Source organism: Pristis pectinata, chromosome 2 (genome assembly GCF_009764475.1).
Source record: "Pristis pectinata isolate sPriPec2 chromosome 2, sPriPec2.1.pri, whole genome shotgun sequence".
NCBI classification, from domain to species: Eukaryota; Metazoa; Chordata; class Chondrichthyes; order Rhinopristiformes; family Pristidae; genus Pristis; species Pristis pectinata.
In genome coordinates, this window is record NC_067406.1 from 30910727 (window position 1) to 30928736 (window position 18010).

The window sequence follows — 18010 nt, forward strand, 5'->3', positions numbered from 1 at the left end:
TTCAACCAGAGTCTAAACAAAGCAATTTATGAAGGCATCAGAAATAAATTGACATGTTTCATGGAAGAAAATGAAAGTTACATAGAAACACATTTCACCAAGGCTGCATTTATTGCCAGTTTTATGTGAACCTAGGTTTTTAAGCAAATAAAGCAAACAATGTGTCATCATACTACTTTTTCCACCAGAAGTCAGACTGATGAATGACTTTTCACCGCTGACACCAACCTTACCTGTGGTGTTCTTCCAGCAACTTGCTTTTATTGTTAATTGGTAAACCTACAAACAATGGGAGATACCTAATGTGATACAAAACCGTTCGGGTAGGAACATGGAATAAAAGGTCAAATATCTTATATCAGTTAAATAATCATAATGAAAAAAATTACTGAATACAAGTAGAAGTTACCTTGGACTGCCACACCAGCCTGTATGGGTTACTGAAATTTAGTGCTTCCATGACTCTTTGGACAGTTGCTCCCACTTCCTGAGGATAGGGGTCCCCTCGATTCACTACCTAAAATAAAAATAATGCCAAACCTTTTTTTTTAAGATGCTTAGCTTTGTTAGATGGGATAATGAACATTCAATATTGACAGTATGTGACACAGAAACACTCAAATAGGAATTCTATAAGAGTTCATCAATCTGAAACTTGAACTCTGTTTCTCTCTTCATGGATCCTTCCTGACATCCAAAGTATTAGATTGTACCAGATAGGGCACAGAACAGATTCATCAGGATGTTGCCTGGGATGGAATGCTTCAATTATGAGGATAGACTGGGTTTGTTTTCCATGGAGCACAAGAGACCAAAGGAGGACCTGATAGTATATAAAGTTATGAGAGGCACAGACAGCAAGAAACTCTTTCCCATAGCAATGGTCTCTAAGACGAGAGGCATTGTTTTAAGGTAAGGAATAAGGGGTTTAAAGGGGATCAGAGGAAAAATATTTTTACCCAGAGGGTGGTTGCAATCTGGAAAGTACTTCCTGAGCTGGAGAAGGCAGGCACTCTCACAACATTTAAGAAGCACCTGGACGAGTACTTAAATTGCTGGAGGAATAGAAGGCTATGTATCAAGCGCCGATAAATGGGATTAGTATAGATAAGATTCAATGGTTGGTATGGGCATGGTGGACTACAGGACTCACTTCTGTGCTGTATGACTATGACTCTCTATGACTATATCTATTCTGCTTTGTATTAAAGCTTAAAATCTAAATTCATTACATAGGAAATGCTCAACATATTAAGCCCATTAATCTTGACCTGTATCAAAAAGTTCTAAATATTTTATTGTACTAACAATTCGGTTATTTAGACTTCCAATACTTAATCTCAAAGCAGTCTGAAATAAGTCCCCATGCTCCTTTGGGAGTGCAAATCCTTTCTCAAAACATAAAAGTCTACTCCAGTTTCACATAGAATGTGATAATGAAAAATCTGCAGATGCTAGAAATCTAAAATAAAAACAGAAAATGCTGGAAATACTCAGCAGGTCAGGCCTCAACTGTGGGAAAATATAGTTAACGTTTTTAAAGAGTTATACAGTACATAAACAGGCCTTTCAGCACTAACTTGCCCATACCAACCAAGATGTCTATTTAAGCTAGATCCATCTGCCTGCACTTGGACCATATCCCTCTAAACCTTTCCTTTCCATTTACCTTTCCAAATATCTTTTCAACATTGTAATTTTACCTACCTCTAGCATTTCCTCTGGCAGCTTGTTCCATTTGTGGAAAAACTTGCCCCTCAGATCCCTTTAATATCTTTTCCCTCTCATTATAAACCTATGCCCTACCCTGAGAAAGAGGCTGTGACCATCTACCCTATATATGCCCCTCATGATTTTATAAACCTCTAAGGTTGCCCCTCAGACTCCTTTGCTACAGGAAAAGCAATCCCAGCCTGTCTAATCACTCCTTATAACTCAAACCTTGCAGTCCAAGCAACATCCTTGTGAATGTTTTCTGTACACTTTCTTGGTTACTCACATCATTCCTATAGCATGGCAACCAAAATTGCACACAATACAGTCTAACCAACATTTTGTGCAACTGTAACATGACATCCCAACTCTTGTACTCAATGCCATGGCTGATGAAGGCAAGCATGTCATCCACCCTGTGTCGCCACTTGCAGGGAACTATCACTTGCACCCCTAGGTCTCTCTGTTCAACAACACTCTCCAGGGCCTTGCCATTCACTGTGCACATCCTGCCCTGGTTTAACTTCCTGAAATGCATCACTCTGCACTCATCTGAATGTCAGGTCATACCCTCTTCAACAGAATCAGGAAGGAGACAAAAGCAGCTTGATAAGCTCAGGGAGGGGAAACAAACTTTCTCTTTACCTTTTACAATGAGGCCCAAAACAAGCTTGAGGAACAGCACCCCCATCTTCAGTCTGGGCACAATGCATCCTTCTGGACTCAACACTGAATTCTAAGACTTAAGGTAACTTTATTTCTCTGACTGCATCAGTCATACATTTTTGATATTAGCTCATCTTATTCATTTTTTCCCCCTTTTCTTCTCTCTGGGAGTGGAGGACATGCCAGACTGACCTGCCAGGCATGTCTTCCTGCACTGCATTTCCCAACTCCTGCATTCTTTTGTCTATGTTGTCACTCTCTAACTGCTCCCATTCACCAGGTAACCTTGTTTAGCACAGTCACCCTGGTTTTACCCCATTAGGGACATCCAACCTCCCACCCCCACTGCCCCACAGCTTGACAAGCTTTTTTTTCCACTCCTTTTCAGTTCCCATGAAAGAGCTTCGACCCGTAACATTAACTATTTCTCTTCCCACAGATGCAGCCTGACGTGCTGAGCATTTCCAGCATTTTCTATTTTCATTCACAGAGAATAAGAATGTGCTGTGATTTCAGGCAATTATATGATCCTTCAATGAGCAAAAATGCTACCAGTTGCTTGGACAAATAACTTCTTGATCAAATCAAACCAAACTACGTGAACTTTGAACATTTATCCTATTTTGAAAAGCCTAATCCCATTGTTCAATTTTCCTTTAATACATCAAGGAACTTAGTGAATCCAGGAAATTTTAGATAATCCTGTCTTTGAGAACATTTATTCATCAACAAACACAACAAATATACATCTATTTTACTGGAATTTTTATGTGGAAAATATTTGCTTGTGCAAGTGACTTCAAATGCTTTGGAGGTCCTAATGACATGGAAGCCACATATACAGTAGTTTTTTTTTGTTTTGCCAGGGTTTTGCCACCATTGTCCCCTATTAACCGTAACCTTTCAAGTTGTATTGTAGGAGCTTCAGGTTCTGGGAATTTCTACAATATTCTTCTTTCAATTCTACCCTGCTTCGCAGAAAATTCTGCATAAAACATAAACTGGTATTTTCTTGTTTTAAAACTATGTTTATGCATTTTGAGAAAGAGTGAATTGTACTTCCAACATCAAAACTACTAAAGACTGTAAAGACTTCCTTTCAAGTGCAAATTAACATACTCTCATCTCAAACCACTTTTACACTTAAGAAAGTAAGCACCTCAATAAATCCAGACCCAAGGGCCCTTGCAGCCAATCCAGTCTGAATTGAGTCACAAATCTTCCAGTCTTCTTTAAATTAAGTGTTTAAGGTACACGTGACATATTTTATTGATTGTCACAGGAAGCGATTAGAATGATGGGTCTTCATCTGAATAGATCAGGCTCGTCAAATATCAAAAAGCAATGTAGATTAGAAAGGAGGCCAAAAACTCAGGAATCATAATAGTGTCTTTCCTGTCATTTTTTACCCATTTAAATATATGATTTGTTCAAGCCACTTACAGACATAGGTAATGAATGAGCAGAGAATAGAATAACTACATCAGCCCTCTTGTCCGGTGGAAAGCGATCAAGTTCCTGCTGTATATGATCTGCAAAACACTGGAAGATAAATCAAAACTGTTATGCTCAATAACTTAAAAGCAAAGCCGCTTACCAATTACAAATGTGGAATACCACCAATAAGATGCAGTCTAAGAAAACTGATCAGTTTGCTCCAAAGACGAAATTTTTAAAAAAAGTACTGTCCAAAAAAATTAAATAAACCATAAAAAAAATCAATTGTATTAGTGGCTGTCATTGTCAGATCTGTTATCCAGACCAAAGTCAGACATGGTATCCCTTTAAGTGACTTCACAAAAGCATAGCTCCCTTGATTGAGTGCATGTTGTAAAAGTGCACAGCAAACCCTTTCATGTTTCCAGTTTGCAAATTTCAACCAGAACATTCATGGATGGAACTAGATAGAGAGATATTAGACTTTATATTTAAAACCCCTAACACAAACTAAAATGTTCTATATTTTTGATGCCTAGCAGGAATGTGGCAATAACCAGCATGACTCTCATTTTATTGCCTCAAATGCAATCTATAAACAGAGCAAATCAGCAAAAAGATATCTTACAATTTGTTGATTCACTACCAACCTTACCTGAATTAACAAGGGATGTGTTGGCCACCTGTCTATAGTACTCCATTTCATCTTCGGCGCCATGCTCTTGCTATTATAATATCGATAAATTGCATTTAAACTACTCCCTAAAAAGAAAGTCAATAATCAAAGACACGGTACCTCTCAACAGATTTCAATCCGGTTAATCAGTGCTTATATTTCAACACCATCTTCCAACAATGAAGTGATAAGCAACACTTAAATAGAATGCATTTTATTATAAATGGATTTGAAAAGTATAAGGTTCTTCATGCTCAATTGTGCTATCAGTGAAAAGTAAAGGACAGCAAGGTAAGAAATCAATACATGGCTAAAAAACTTGGCTTTAAAAGCCTCAAGACTGTACAAGACCAAAGTAAAACAAACTCCAGTTCTTCTATTTCAAAGCAAAATGAGTCAGACTTGTGTGATCAATTATGATTTCAATAGCGGGACAAATGAACATTTAGAATGGACATTAACAACATTAATGACAATTTCAACCACTTGGTCCAAAACACGTCTTGGTGGGAATAGGGCAAGGAAAAGAGATGAAACTTTATGAATCTCAGGAATGGGAAGGAATATACTTTTAAATTACAACATTCTAAACACATTTGCATTCATAAATAGATCCTACCTAGAAACATAGCAGTACAGTTCTGTAACTGGCAATCCTCACCTTTTTCCATAATGAAATTACAGGTTTCTAACTGTTGAAGGCATCAAGAATTAGAAACCTTCAAAAAGCTGGTTACAACTCAAAAGAACATTAAAAACACCTCTCTGGATTTGGACAATTTTTCTCTCCTCTCCTGCATCTTCTTTATCCAATTACATGTACTTAGATGTCAAAAAGAACTTCACCCAGACAGTGGACTCAAGCTGTGACAGGGAAATACAGTCAGCCACTTAAGCATGAGTCATTGGATAATCATAAGTCACAGCCCAAGTTGATTTTTCCTTCCATAACCTGGGGATGTGGTGTCCAATGTAACAGTGCACCATAGCTTCTTATTGCTATTCAGATCTGTAATATTTGAAACAAAGATAGGAATGCTAACATAGGAACTGTACTGCAAAACATAACTGAATGAAAACTTTAAAACTTGCACAAAGTCAAAAAATGAAATCTGCAAATGAGTGAACTTCAGAGAGATCTAGGTGTTCCCCAGTGAATGAATCACAAAAAGTTATAAGGCAGATCCATTAAGTAGTTAAGGCGGCAAATGGCATTTTGGCCTTTATTGCAAAGGGGTTGGAGTTTAAGAAAAAAAAGGAAGGCTTTGTTACAACCTTACAGGGTGTTGGTGAAGCCAGACCTGGAATACTATGCACAATTTTGGTCCCCTTACCTAAAAAACGATATAGTAGCATTGGAGGCAGTCCAAAGGAAATTCACCAGGCCAATTTCTGGGTTGAGAGGGTTGCCCTATCAGCTTGGTTCTTGGTTCTGTATTCCTTGCAGTTTAGAAGAATGAGGGGTGACTTTATTCAAACATACAAGATTCCAAGGGGACTTGACAGGGTAGACGTTGAGACACTTTCACTAGTGGGAGAGTCACAAACAAAGGGACATAATTACAAGCTAAAGAGCCAGTCATTTAAAACTGAGGTGCATAGAAATTTCTTCTCTCAGAGATAGTGAATCTCTGGAATTCTCTGCCTCAGAGGACGGCAAGGGCAGAGCATTCGAAATATACAAGGTGGAGACAGATAAATATTTGAATGGAATTGACTACAATAGGGAACTGGCACAGGAGTTGGGGCCAGCATTGATCAGCTATAATCATATTGAATGGCAGAGCCTGGTGGCTGACTCCTGCTTCTATTTTCATCTGTTCTTGTGAAAAGAGGGTTGATTGGAAGTAACATCAGTTTATTTCACAAACTCTAATCCAAATTTTGTGAAAGCAGCAAAATAAATTTCAGTACAGAGAGTAGCTTTGGCTGGATTCTTTGAACACATCAGTTCAAAGAACTCCAGCCTCTTCCCAAACCTACAATAATTGATGCTCATCATAAACCTGGACTGTTGGTACATTAAGGGCATATTTGGTATTGCACTTTGATAGTAATCAGTCATACCCTTGACTCATATAATTTTTATGCCATTACTGGGGAACAGGGCAAACAAAAGAAAACTGAAACAAGAAAAAAATTCTTTAATAAATTTTAAATACAGAAGTTGGCCTAACACTGAAATGGAGTGAGTTTTCTAAATGTGCAGGTTTTTATTGAACAGCATTTTTCAATGTACACATTCAGCATATGTTACCTGTGGTAGAACAGCTATATTGAGGATACTGTGTAAATGCTACTGCTCGCTCAATCCCATCTTTCTCCATCTCTTCCACTGCTTCTTCTGTTAACGGATGAACATATCGGAAGCCAATGTAAAATTTGTGTGGTGCTGAAAAAAAATTAATGTAAATTGTCTTGTTATTTTCATCTTATGAAGTTGGCGGTGGAACAATTTGGATAAGGTTCAAAAAATACTTTTTTAAATAAATGACCAGAAAGTCAACTGGACCAGCCCTTTAAAACTAAAGCTACAAGGTCTCTCCAGATCAAAGACTGTGGATCCTGCAGCAAGTGACTCTGACACTCCACAGCCTTTCCACCATCTGCAAGGTGCAAGTCAGGAACATAGAACCATAGAACCATACAGCACAAAACAGGCCCTTCGGCCCACCGTGTCGTGCCGTCCATCAGACCACCCTCACACTACCTAACCCCTTCCTCCCGCATATCCCTCTATCTCACGTTCCTCCATATGCCTATCCAACAAGCTCTTGAACCTGTTCAATGTATCTGCCTCCACCACCACCCCAGGCAGTGCATTCCATGCACCAACCACTCTCTGGGTGAAAAACCTCCCTCTGACATCTCCCCTGAACCTCCCACCCATAACCTTAAAGCCATGACCTCTTGTCTTGAGCATTGGTGCCCTGGGAAGGAGGCGCTGACTGTCTATCTATTCCTCTCAATATTTTATATACCTCTATCATGTCTCCTCTCATCCTCCTCCTTTCTAGTGAATAAAGCCCTAGCACCTTAAGCCTCTCCTCATATTCAATACCCTCCAATCCAGGCAGCATCCTGGTAAATCTCCTCTGCACCCTCTCCAATGCCTCCACATCCTTCCTATAATGAGGCGACCAGAACTGAACACAGTACTCTAAGTGTGGCCTAACTAGAGTTTTGTAAAGCTGCATCATAACCTCGCGGCTCTTAAACTCAATCCCGCAACTTATGAAAGCCAACATCCCATTGGCCTTCTTAACTGCTCTTTCCACCTGTGAGGCAACTTTCAACAAACTGTGAATATGAACCCCCAGATCCCTCTGCTCCTCCACACTGCCAAGTACCTTGCCGTTTACCCAGTACTCTGCCCTGGAGTTTGTCCTTCCAAAGTGTACCACCTCACACTTCTCCGGATTGAACTCCATCTGCCACTTGTCAGCCCAGCTCTGCATCCTATCAATATCCCTCTGTAAGCTCCGACAGCCCTCCACACTATCCACAACACGGCCTATCTTAGTGTCGTCCGCAAACTTACTAACCCAGCCCTCCACCCCCTCATCTAAGTCATCTATAAATATCACAAAAAGTAGAGGTCCCAGAACCGATCCCTGCGGGACACCACTAGTCACTGCCTTCCAATCCAAGGGCACTCCTTCCACCACAACCCTCTGCTTTCTACATGCAAGCCAATTCCTAATCCACACAGCCAAGCTTCCTTGGATCCCTTGGCCTCTGACCTTCTGAAGAAGCCTACCATGAGGAACCTTATCAAATGCCTTACTAAAATCCATGTAAACCACATCCACCACACTGCCCTCATCAATCTTCCTGGTCACCTCCTCAAAGAACTCTATCAGGCTTGAGAGGCAAGATCTTCCCTTCACAAAACCATGCTGGCTGTCCCTAATCAGTCCATGATTCTCTAGGTGTTCATAAATCCTATCCCTTAGAATCCTTTCTAACAGCTTACCCACCACAGACGTGAGACTCACCGGTCTATAATTCCCTGGCCTATCCCTATTACATTTTTTGAACAAGGGGACAACATTCGCAATCCTCCAATCCTCTGGCACCACCCCCGTAGACAACGAGGACTCCAAGATCCTTACCAGCGGTTCAGCAATCTCCTCCCTAGCCTCTCGAAGCAGCCTGGGGAAAATCCCGTCAGGCCCCGGAGATTTATCTGTCTTAATATTATTTAACAACTTCAACACATCCTCTCTCTTGATATCAACAACCTCGAGAACATTACCCCTACCAGCACTCCCTTCCGCATCATCAAGACCCCTCTCCCTGGTGAATACCGAAGAGAAGTACTCATTCAGAACTTCTCCCACTTCCGCCGCCTCCAGGCAAATTCTCCCACCTTTGTCCTTAATCGGACCTACCTTCACCCTAGCCATCCTCCTACCCTTCACGTACTTGAAAAAGGCCTTGGGATTTTCCTTAACCCTACTAGCCAAAGCCTTTTCATGTCCCCTTCTAGCTCTCCTCAGCCCTTTCTTAAGTTCCTTCCTCGCTACCCTATATTCCTCATGGGCCCTGTCTCAACCTTGTTGCTTATACCTCACGTATGTTACCTTCTTCTCCCTAACAAGTCATTCCACCTCTCTCGTCACCCACGGTTCCTTCACCCTGCCATTCCTTCTCTGCCTCACCGGGACATATTTATCCCTAACATCCTGCATAAGATCCCTGAATATCGACCACATCCCCATGGCACATTTTCCTTCAAAAAGGACATCCCAATTTACACTCCCAAGTTCTCTCCTTATAGCCTCGTAGTTAGCCCTTCCCCAATTGAAAAACCTCTTGTCCTCTCTGCACCTGTCCCTGTCCATGACAATTTTAAAGGTTATGGAGCAATGGTCACTGTCCCCCAAATGCTCACCCACCAATAGATCCTTCACCTGTGCCGGTTCATTTCCTAAAACTAGATCTAACATGGCATTCCCTCTAGTCGGCCTGTCAACATACTGCGTCGGGAATCCCTCCTGGACACATTTAACAAAATCTGTCCCATCTAAACCTTTGGCACTAAGCAGGTTCCAGTCTATATTTGGGAAGTTGAAGTCTCCCATTATAACAACCCTGTTATTTCTGCTTCTCTCCAAACACTGCCTGCCAATCTGCTCCTCTATATCTCTACTGCTACCGGGGGGCCTATAGAATACTCCTAGTAGAGTAACTGCTCCTTTCTTGTTCCTTAACTCCACCCATACGGACTCTGGAGATGATCCTTCTACAACATCCATCTTTTCCACAGCCGTAACAGTGTCCCTGACCAGTATCGCCACCCCTCCACCTCTTCTCCCCCCTTCCCTATCCCTCTTAAAACACCGAAAACCAGGAATATTCAATATCCACTCCTCTCCTGACGTCAGCCACGTCTCAGTAATAGCCACGATATCAGAGTCCCCCATACTTATCCAAACCCTCAGTTCATCCCCCTTATTCCTGACACTTCTTGCATTTAAGTAAACACACTTCAGTCCATCTACCTTACTACTTTTACAGCCTGTATTCTGCTTCTCCTTCCCCAAAGCCTCTCTACCTGTTTGATCTAACTTTTCCCCATTCCCTTCTTCCTCTGACCTACTCCTCCGGTTCCCTTCCCCCTCACAAACTAGTTTAAACCCTCCTATACCACCTTAGCAATGATGGAATATTCTCCATTTGCCTGGATAAATGCAACTCCAACAATAGTTCGGAAACGCAATACCATCCAGAACAATGAACCTGCTTTATCAGCATCCAATTCACCACCCCTAACAGTCATTTCCCTCTATCAACCTTGCAATGACCCTGCAGTGTGTACATTTACAACGTGCGCCGCAGTTACTTGCCTGGGCAACTTCGACAATCTCTCCAAAACCTGCGACCTATACTGTTAAGAACAAGAGCAGCAGAAGACCACTATCAGCACACCTTCCTAATTTGTAAATACAATCACTGATCCTTCATTGTTGCTGGAATTCTCTACCAAGAGCACTGTGGGAATATTTTCACCAGAAGGACTGCAAAGGTTCAAAGAAGTTGTTCACTACCACCTTCTCAAGGGCAATTAGGGATGGCCAACAAATGCTGGCCTTGTATTTACTCATTTTCATGATCTTGGTGTTGCTGACAAGTTTCTGGTGGAGAGTTTAATGAATAATAACTGTGGAAATCCAGCAAGAACTTAAAAGTTACACACCATTCTAACTTTGAAACACCGCAATTTCTTCACCTTTGTCAAATCAGAACCTGACAAAACAGCACTTTCCAAATACCTTCACCAAAACGATGATTGTGACCACCTTCAATGCCCATCATTAATTTCTCTTAAATGGTGAATTTCCCAGTAACATCCTCATCCGGTTTATGAATTTAAAAGACAGCAAGATGTAACCCAAATTAAAATCAGCCCTTTCAGAAGCAAAAATAAATTGGTTCTTTTGCACAAAAGGTGGTAAATATCCCTCAAAAGCTTGTGTACATTGAGCCAACTGGATATTTCAGACCCTTTCCTTCAGTAATATCCAGAGAAAAGACAGATAAACAAGGCTGAAAATGATGAGCCAAGTTATAGTTGAATACTGCAGTAGACTCACAAGGCTGAATGCTCTATTGGTAATGGTCCTTTGATCCCATATGTGACGAACAACAGATTAAAATATGGAACAAAAAAGTAAACTTCTGGAAGGACTCAGCAGGCCAGGCAACACCTTTGGAGGCAATAGGATGGTCAACATTTGGGTTGAGATCCTGTAGAACCCAAAACATTGATCCCTTTGCCACCATAAATGCTGCTTGACCTGCTGAGTTCTTCCAGCAGTCTATTTTTTGCTCCAGATTCCAGCAACTGCCGTCTTGTGTGTGTGTTGATTAAAATATGGAACAGTAAAGATGAAGCATGCAAGGAAAATAGAATATTTGACCTTGGAATACATTTCACCAAAACAGCAATAGTAACACATCTTTTAACTGCTTTAAGAAAATAATTGACATATTACAGTTCTACCAAAACTTCTCATTTTGATGCCAGCTTTCCAAACATTTCATAACCACTAGATGGAGCCAAGAGATAATTGCAAACCAACAACTCATTTTGATCTTGCTCACTGTAACAGCCTTCTGTCCAAAAGTTTCTGCTATTAGTTTTCTTTCTATTCATTCAAGAGGTCATTGGCAATTTAGGTATTAATTGCCTATCTCTAATTCAAGGACTTTGAATCAGTGGTGATACATTCCTCAGTCAGAATGTGTTCTGGAGGGGAACTTACAGGTGGTGAGGTTCACAAGTGTCTCATGTCAAGAGTGGACATCTTAACGAGTTGCAGATAACACATGCCGAAGTCAGAGTGAGCTAGAATAAAGAGGTGGATGCCAAAGGAACCTGAACGATTTCAGATTTGAGTGTTGTTGGGAGCTGGACTCATTCAGAAGAAAGTTCCAGTTCTGACAAGAGGACAGGTCACTGATGGTGATTATAGCAGCTGCAACATCCTGGGCCAAGATGATTGCACCTGACAACAACTATTCAAGCCAGGAATGACTTGAGCTAGTGAAATAGTTTCCCCTCAATTCCCATGGCATTGGATTTTATCAGAGCTCAATGTCACATTTGGTCAAAGCTACTTTCACCTCACTTCTGTAATTCAGGTCTTGCATCAATTTTTGAACAGGGATTCCTTTGAACACTGCAGCCAAGAAGCCCAGGCAGAGCCCAAACTGAACAGTGAGCTAATTCTCTGCAAGCATCTACTACACTTTCCCTCATTTTGATGACAACAATTGTGGTGGCAACTAGTCTGATTGGAGATGGCCTGCTTTTTAAATGTCATAGTAAAGGCTATAAACTGTTGGGATTAGTGAATGTCAGTGCTAAATGCATCTCCTTAACCATTAGACTTAAAGATTAGAATATGAGGAGCAAAGAGGGTGGACTAAGAGTAAAATCAACTAAAGAAAATAAATTGAAGTTAAATATTTAAAATTTAACATGATATCAGAAAGCAATTTATCTGCAGAAGAAATGAATTCCATTGATTTGAACTTGTATTCAATTTTGAATCCAATCCTCTTATTTTAGTCACTGCCTTTCACAATTATTCATATCTCTGGAACTTGCAGCTGGAATTACAGCTAGTATTAGTAGCTGCTCAAAGTCCTACAGTTAGATCAGTTAGATGCATTAGGCTGAAACTTAATTGCCTTTTGCTGCAAATGGTTCTGTACAGAACCACCAAAGTCATCTTCACAGGTCAGTATGCATCGCAGAGTGGAAGTCAGCAATGCACTTGAGCTTTTAAACTGAGCATTTGATATCAGCACTATGGTGAAGGACAGGAGAGACTACGTTTTTGGCCCACCTTCTTTATGCCCACCATGGCTGGTGTTTGTAGCACAGATTCAATCATTTGAGCGAGGTTAATAATCCAGGATGCAAAGGGTAGAGAATCTTCTTTTTAATCTTAAAAAGCACCAACCTTTTAAAATTAGTTTTAACTGATTAGTTTTAAATACTTCTTAAAATATTAACTTTTAAATTAAATAAATTTACTTAATCTGAAAATTTGAAGCAAAAACTGAAAATTCTTGGCTCATTCTGTGCATCGCTCAATCATTCTATTACAAAATAAAAATTCCCTATTGTCTTAAAACAAAAGCCCTCAAACCACATTGTTATAACCTACACTTGGCTTTTCCTGCATATTTCCTCAAGATATCTTGGCATGCAAGGCTGCAATGTTTATACAATGCAGTTTCTCCAGCAGATATTCATTATTATTATCCACATATTCAAAACTTTAGTATGTGTTTTTTGACAAAATAACTCAAATAAAACTTGCAGATTATGTTGGATTCCGCTTCACATAAAAAGCGCAATTGGAGTCTCTATGAATTGAAATGAATATAATTGCAGATTGAAAAATTGATATTTATTGTTTACGTTGCATAGCAGTTCATGAAATGAATTGTTCCATGCACTTTAGAAAGCAAAAAAATTGCAGGTTTCTCTCTCAGCCTTCAGTTACACTTATCTACTCAGTTCAGGATGGCACTGCAGGCTCATTTGCTGTCTTGCTCCATACTATCCCCTGACTACAGTGTCTGGATCAAGGAGGGGTTGAAGGGCGTGCCTTTTCTGTTAATTCTCAGAATTTTAAGAAAACAGTTTAGAGTTTGAGACTATGTAATTTTGTAGGCTCTGGCTTGTTAGATAGTCCAAAGTGCAAAAATTCACTGGAGCTATTTCCCTTACTTTAAGTCAAGATCCAAAGCAGCATTTCTGCACCACACTATGGCAGGCTACTTTCAAAACCTTTCAACCAATTCCTCAGACTTTATTTTATCTGTCATCCAAAAAGATGTGTTGAATATCAAAAGCCTGCCTGGTCAAATCTGAGCCATTTAATCAATTTATTTTGCTTTTTATTAGTGTCCTTTTGTTCATGATTGATATCTTTCTGTTAAGAAATAAATAATTCTGATATAAATATTCTAGGCTCATTTCATTACATTTGTAATAGTGCAACGTGATTACATCTTTTAAATTGCATGCAACACAGTTTTGTAAATCAGATATTGAAATAGTTATCTACTGAAGCAGACATTCAATTGTCAATAATATTCTCTCTATTCTTTTGGGTTGTTCGGGTGAGCAGTAAGACCCCCAACATTTAATTAGACTTTATTCCTATGCAAATTATACTTGGATTGTAACATGCTGAAATTAAAATAAGTTCTAATATTACAGTCCCCTCAGTTCCAATGTTATATTTCTTTATTCAGCTTTTGCAGGAGTTACCCAAGTAGTTTAAAAAAAAACTTAAGACGAACCTTTACAAGTTCAAAGAATAAAATCATTCTCTTCAGTGTTTGCATGATAGTAAACCGCTCAGAATTCAGGTAAGCAAATATACACTGCAGACATTTCCTAAAAGTTGCAATCAACACAAAACTACACTGGTTCATGACAGTTTATAATCTGACCCAGAACTGTGAATGCAGTAAGCACTTATGGAGACACAAAATACTGCAGATACTGGAAACTGGAGCAACAACAATCTGCTGGAGAAACTCAGCAGGTCAAGCAGCATCTGTGGTGATGGATGGATGGATGGGTAGGGGAAGAGGAATTGAAGATGTTTCAGATCAAAATGCTCCATCAGCATTTGTGGTCCTTGGTTGACAGTAGTACTTAAAATGTTAAGTCCTCAAAATTTATTTCATTAATTAAGAAAGCTAGAAAAGGGTCAAAGAATCATATAATACCTAGAATACTAGAATCATGTAAAATTTACAATAAAGAGTTTTCCATTCAGCCCACATCCATGCCAATTGAAAAAAGTGATTCCCTGCCTCAATTCATCTTCCAACAATAAATGTGGAACCCTGAAAAATCACAGCTCTTAAAGTATATATCTTATACTTCTACACTATTACAGATAGTGTAATAAACTCCAGACCACAACCATGTTCTGGTGAAAATCATTTCCGCATCTTCCCTCCAATTCTGTTGAATATTTTTCAAGATATGCACCCATGTTTTTGAACCTTCTACTGAGGGAAAAAAGTAGGTGAGTAACGCAATGCATTTGTGAATGATACTTCAGTCCAAATCATTAATATACATCATGAAAAGCAAGGGATCATGTACTGAGCCCGGTGGAATCCCAATGGTAAAAGGCTTCCTGTCACAAAAACACCCGTGAACCATTACCCTTTGCTTCCTGCCTTCCTGTCAATGTTGGATCCAATTTGCCTCTCCCTTGGGCTTTTACTTTTGTGAAATACTTTGAAGGAAACTATAATGGGAGAAAATTACAAAAACAACATTTGGGTGAAAAATCCAAAGTTCAACTCTATAATGAAAACATTAATTATAACAGTAACTTATGTCAGCCTCCTGGAAAAGCTGAGATCCTCAACATCATCACTCATTTAAAACCAAGATTTATGACTTCTACAGCTTTATCAGGTACCACATTCCCAATTTTAAATCACAGAAGATAGAAGTTCTTGATATCAATCCTAAATATAGCATTTCTTTTACTCCTTTGCTCAAGGTCTGCCTCTGCTCAAAAATGCCTTTCCAACCCCATTTAGTAAAACGTCTCATTACCATGTCATCTTCAGAATGGTTTCAATCACCTAATGGCGTTGGAGAATAATTTTCAAGATACTTGAAAACCCATCTACTTCTAATTCTGCATCCCACTTTGCACCTCCACCAGCCCACTCCCAGTCCCCCTTATCCCCTCCACCTATACTCTGACATCTCCTCCTGCTCCATTCCTTGTTCCCTCCCTGACATCCATGTCCTATCCTAGGTCGCAATATTTACCCCTGTACCACTCTCAACCCTCTCACCAGCCCAGCCCCCCAACCCCCCCCCAGTTCTAGGGTGTTGCTGTCACTCAGCAGCACAATACTCCAAAATGGTTAGGCCTATCTGGATGTATCACGGCTTGATACGGCAACTGCTCTGCCCAGGACCGCAAGAAACCACAGAGAGTTGTGGGCACAGCTCAGTGCATTACGGAAACCAGCCTCCCCTCCATGGCCTTGGTGAAGCAGCCAGCATAACCAAAGACCCCACCCACCCGGGTCATTCTATCTTCTCTCCTCTCCCATCAGGCAGAAGATACAGGAGCCTGAGGGCACATACCAAGTTCAAGGACAGCTTCTATCTTACAGTGATAAGACTATTGAATGGTTCTCTTATACAATGAGATGGACTCCTGACCTCACAATCTACCTTGTTTGACCTTGCACCTTATTGTCTACCTGCAATGCACTTCCCTGTAGTTGTGACACTTTACTCTATAATCTGTTATTGTTTTTACTCTGTACTACCTCAGTGCACTCTCTACTAACTCAATGTATCTGCACTGTGTAATGAATTGATCTATATGAATGGAATGTAAGACAAGTTTTTCACTGTACCTTGGTACAAGTGACAATAATAAACCAATACCTTATTCTAACCCCTACCGAGTCTTTACCATCCACCCCGACCTTCCCCTCTCTGAGGCTGAGCCGTCTGTTCTCAGCAAAGGCCTCACCTTCGTACCTCTACGCCCCCACCTCAATGAAGTTTTCATCATAATTTTCAAGATAATTTAGAATTAAAATTGGTTTATTATTGTCACTTGTACCGAGTTACAGTAAAAAAACTTAGTTTTGCAAGCCATCCATATAGATCATTCAAAACAGAAAGCAATAACAGAATACAGAATATAGTGTTACAGTTACAGAGAAAGTCAATGCAAGTAGACAATAAGGTGCAAGGGCCATGACGAGGTAGACTGCAAGGTGAAGAGGTTAGCTTTAACTTACAAGAGGTCTGTTCATGAGTCTTATAACAGCTTTTGTACCTTCTGCCTGACAGAAGGGGGGAGAAGAGAGAATGTCCAGGTTGGAGGGGTCTTATGTCACACTCAAGAGGCTGCAAGGCCATGGGGGTAGGTGGACAGATAGTTTGACTATCACAAAATAGACAGGCTTGTAAATCAATTGTCAACTAGCTGTCAAACCTTTGACGTGGTGTGTAAAAAGAACATTTCAAAGACACAAAACTTAACATTTTTTGTTAATTGTCAGGTTGCAATTCTCAAGCACTAGGGATCAGCCTTCTGGTTTTTCTTAAAAAAGTTAAGTATTACTATATCTTTGTAGCAGAATATTTTCTAATCATTTTTTTTAATTTACATTTTTAAATTTTATTTACAGCGTGGTAACGGGCCCTTCCGGCCTGAGTCTGCGCCGCCCATTTTAAACCCAAATTAATGTCTTTGGAATGTGGGAGGAAACTGGAGCACCCGGAGGAAACCCACGCAGACACGGGAGAACATACAAACTCCTTACAGACAGCGATGTGAATCGAAGCCCAATCGCTCGCACTGTAAATAGCATCGCACGAACTGCTATGCTACCGTGCTGCCCTTCTATAATAATTATTACAGAAATATTGGTTCTCTTGGCAAAGGGCTAAGTAATTACCAATGACATGAAATTGGAGTTATTATAGAACCAAAAAGATGGAATTCATCATCAGGTGAAATGAAACAGGGATCAATTTGATGAAATTTTCAAAGCTCTCAGAAGACAAATGAAGCAAGAAAATCTGCTCAGGTTTTTGATCCTTGCTGCTTGTTTAAGAGATCAATACTCAGATTGTTTAATTCAAGTCAAAATACCTATTCATGACAGAAAATAGGCAAACATTGTTGCAACATAGGCACTGGCCACTGGATGTGTTAAAATCGATACCTAGGGTCTCATAATACATATCTTGGAAATCAATTATCTTTTGTTGGTGGAACATTATGAGCTAACATAATACCTGTTTCTGGAGATATTTCATCAAGGAGTTTTACCATGCCGTCTCCTTGCTTGGCTGTCCACTTTTTAATTGGAGACCCTCCACCAATCCTGTCATACTGTTCACGAATCTTTGGAGTACGGCGTCTTGCAATAAAAGGAGCAAGTTTGCTGAAAAAAAATTCCAAATGTTAAATTGCC

At 40.0% G+C, this 18010-nt stretch overlaps 1 protein-coding gene across 1 annotated transcript in view; it reads right to left on the bottom strand.

The window, feature by feature from the left end:
• Positions 1 to 18010, bottom strand: part of fech (ferrochelatase) — a 38969-nt gene that overhangs the window by 10038 nt on the left and 10921 nt on the right. Inside the window, exons 4-8 of the mRNA XM_052041978.1 lie at positions 17832 to 17980; positions 6750 to 6884; positions 4472 to 4578; positions 3823 to 3921; positions 410 to 517 (exon numbers count right to left, since the gene is read on the bottom strand). Of these exons, the coding sequence (XP_051897938.1) occupies positions 410 to 517; positions 3823 to 3921; positions 4472 to 4578; positions 6750 to 6884; positions 17832 to 17980 (598 nt within the window). The remainder of the gene's footprint in view (positions 1 to 409; positions 518 to 3822; positions 3922 to 4471; positions 4579 to 6749; positions 6885 to 17831; positions 17981 to 18010) is intronic.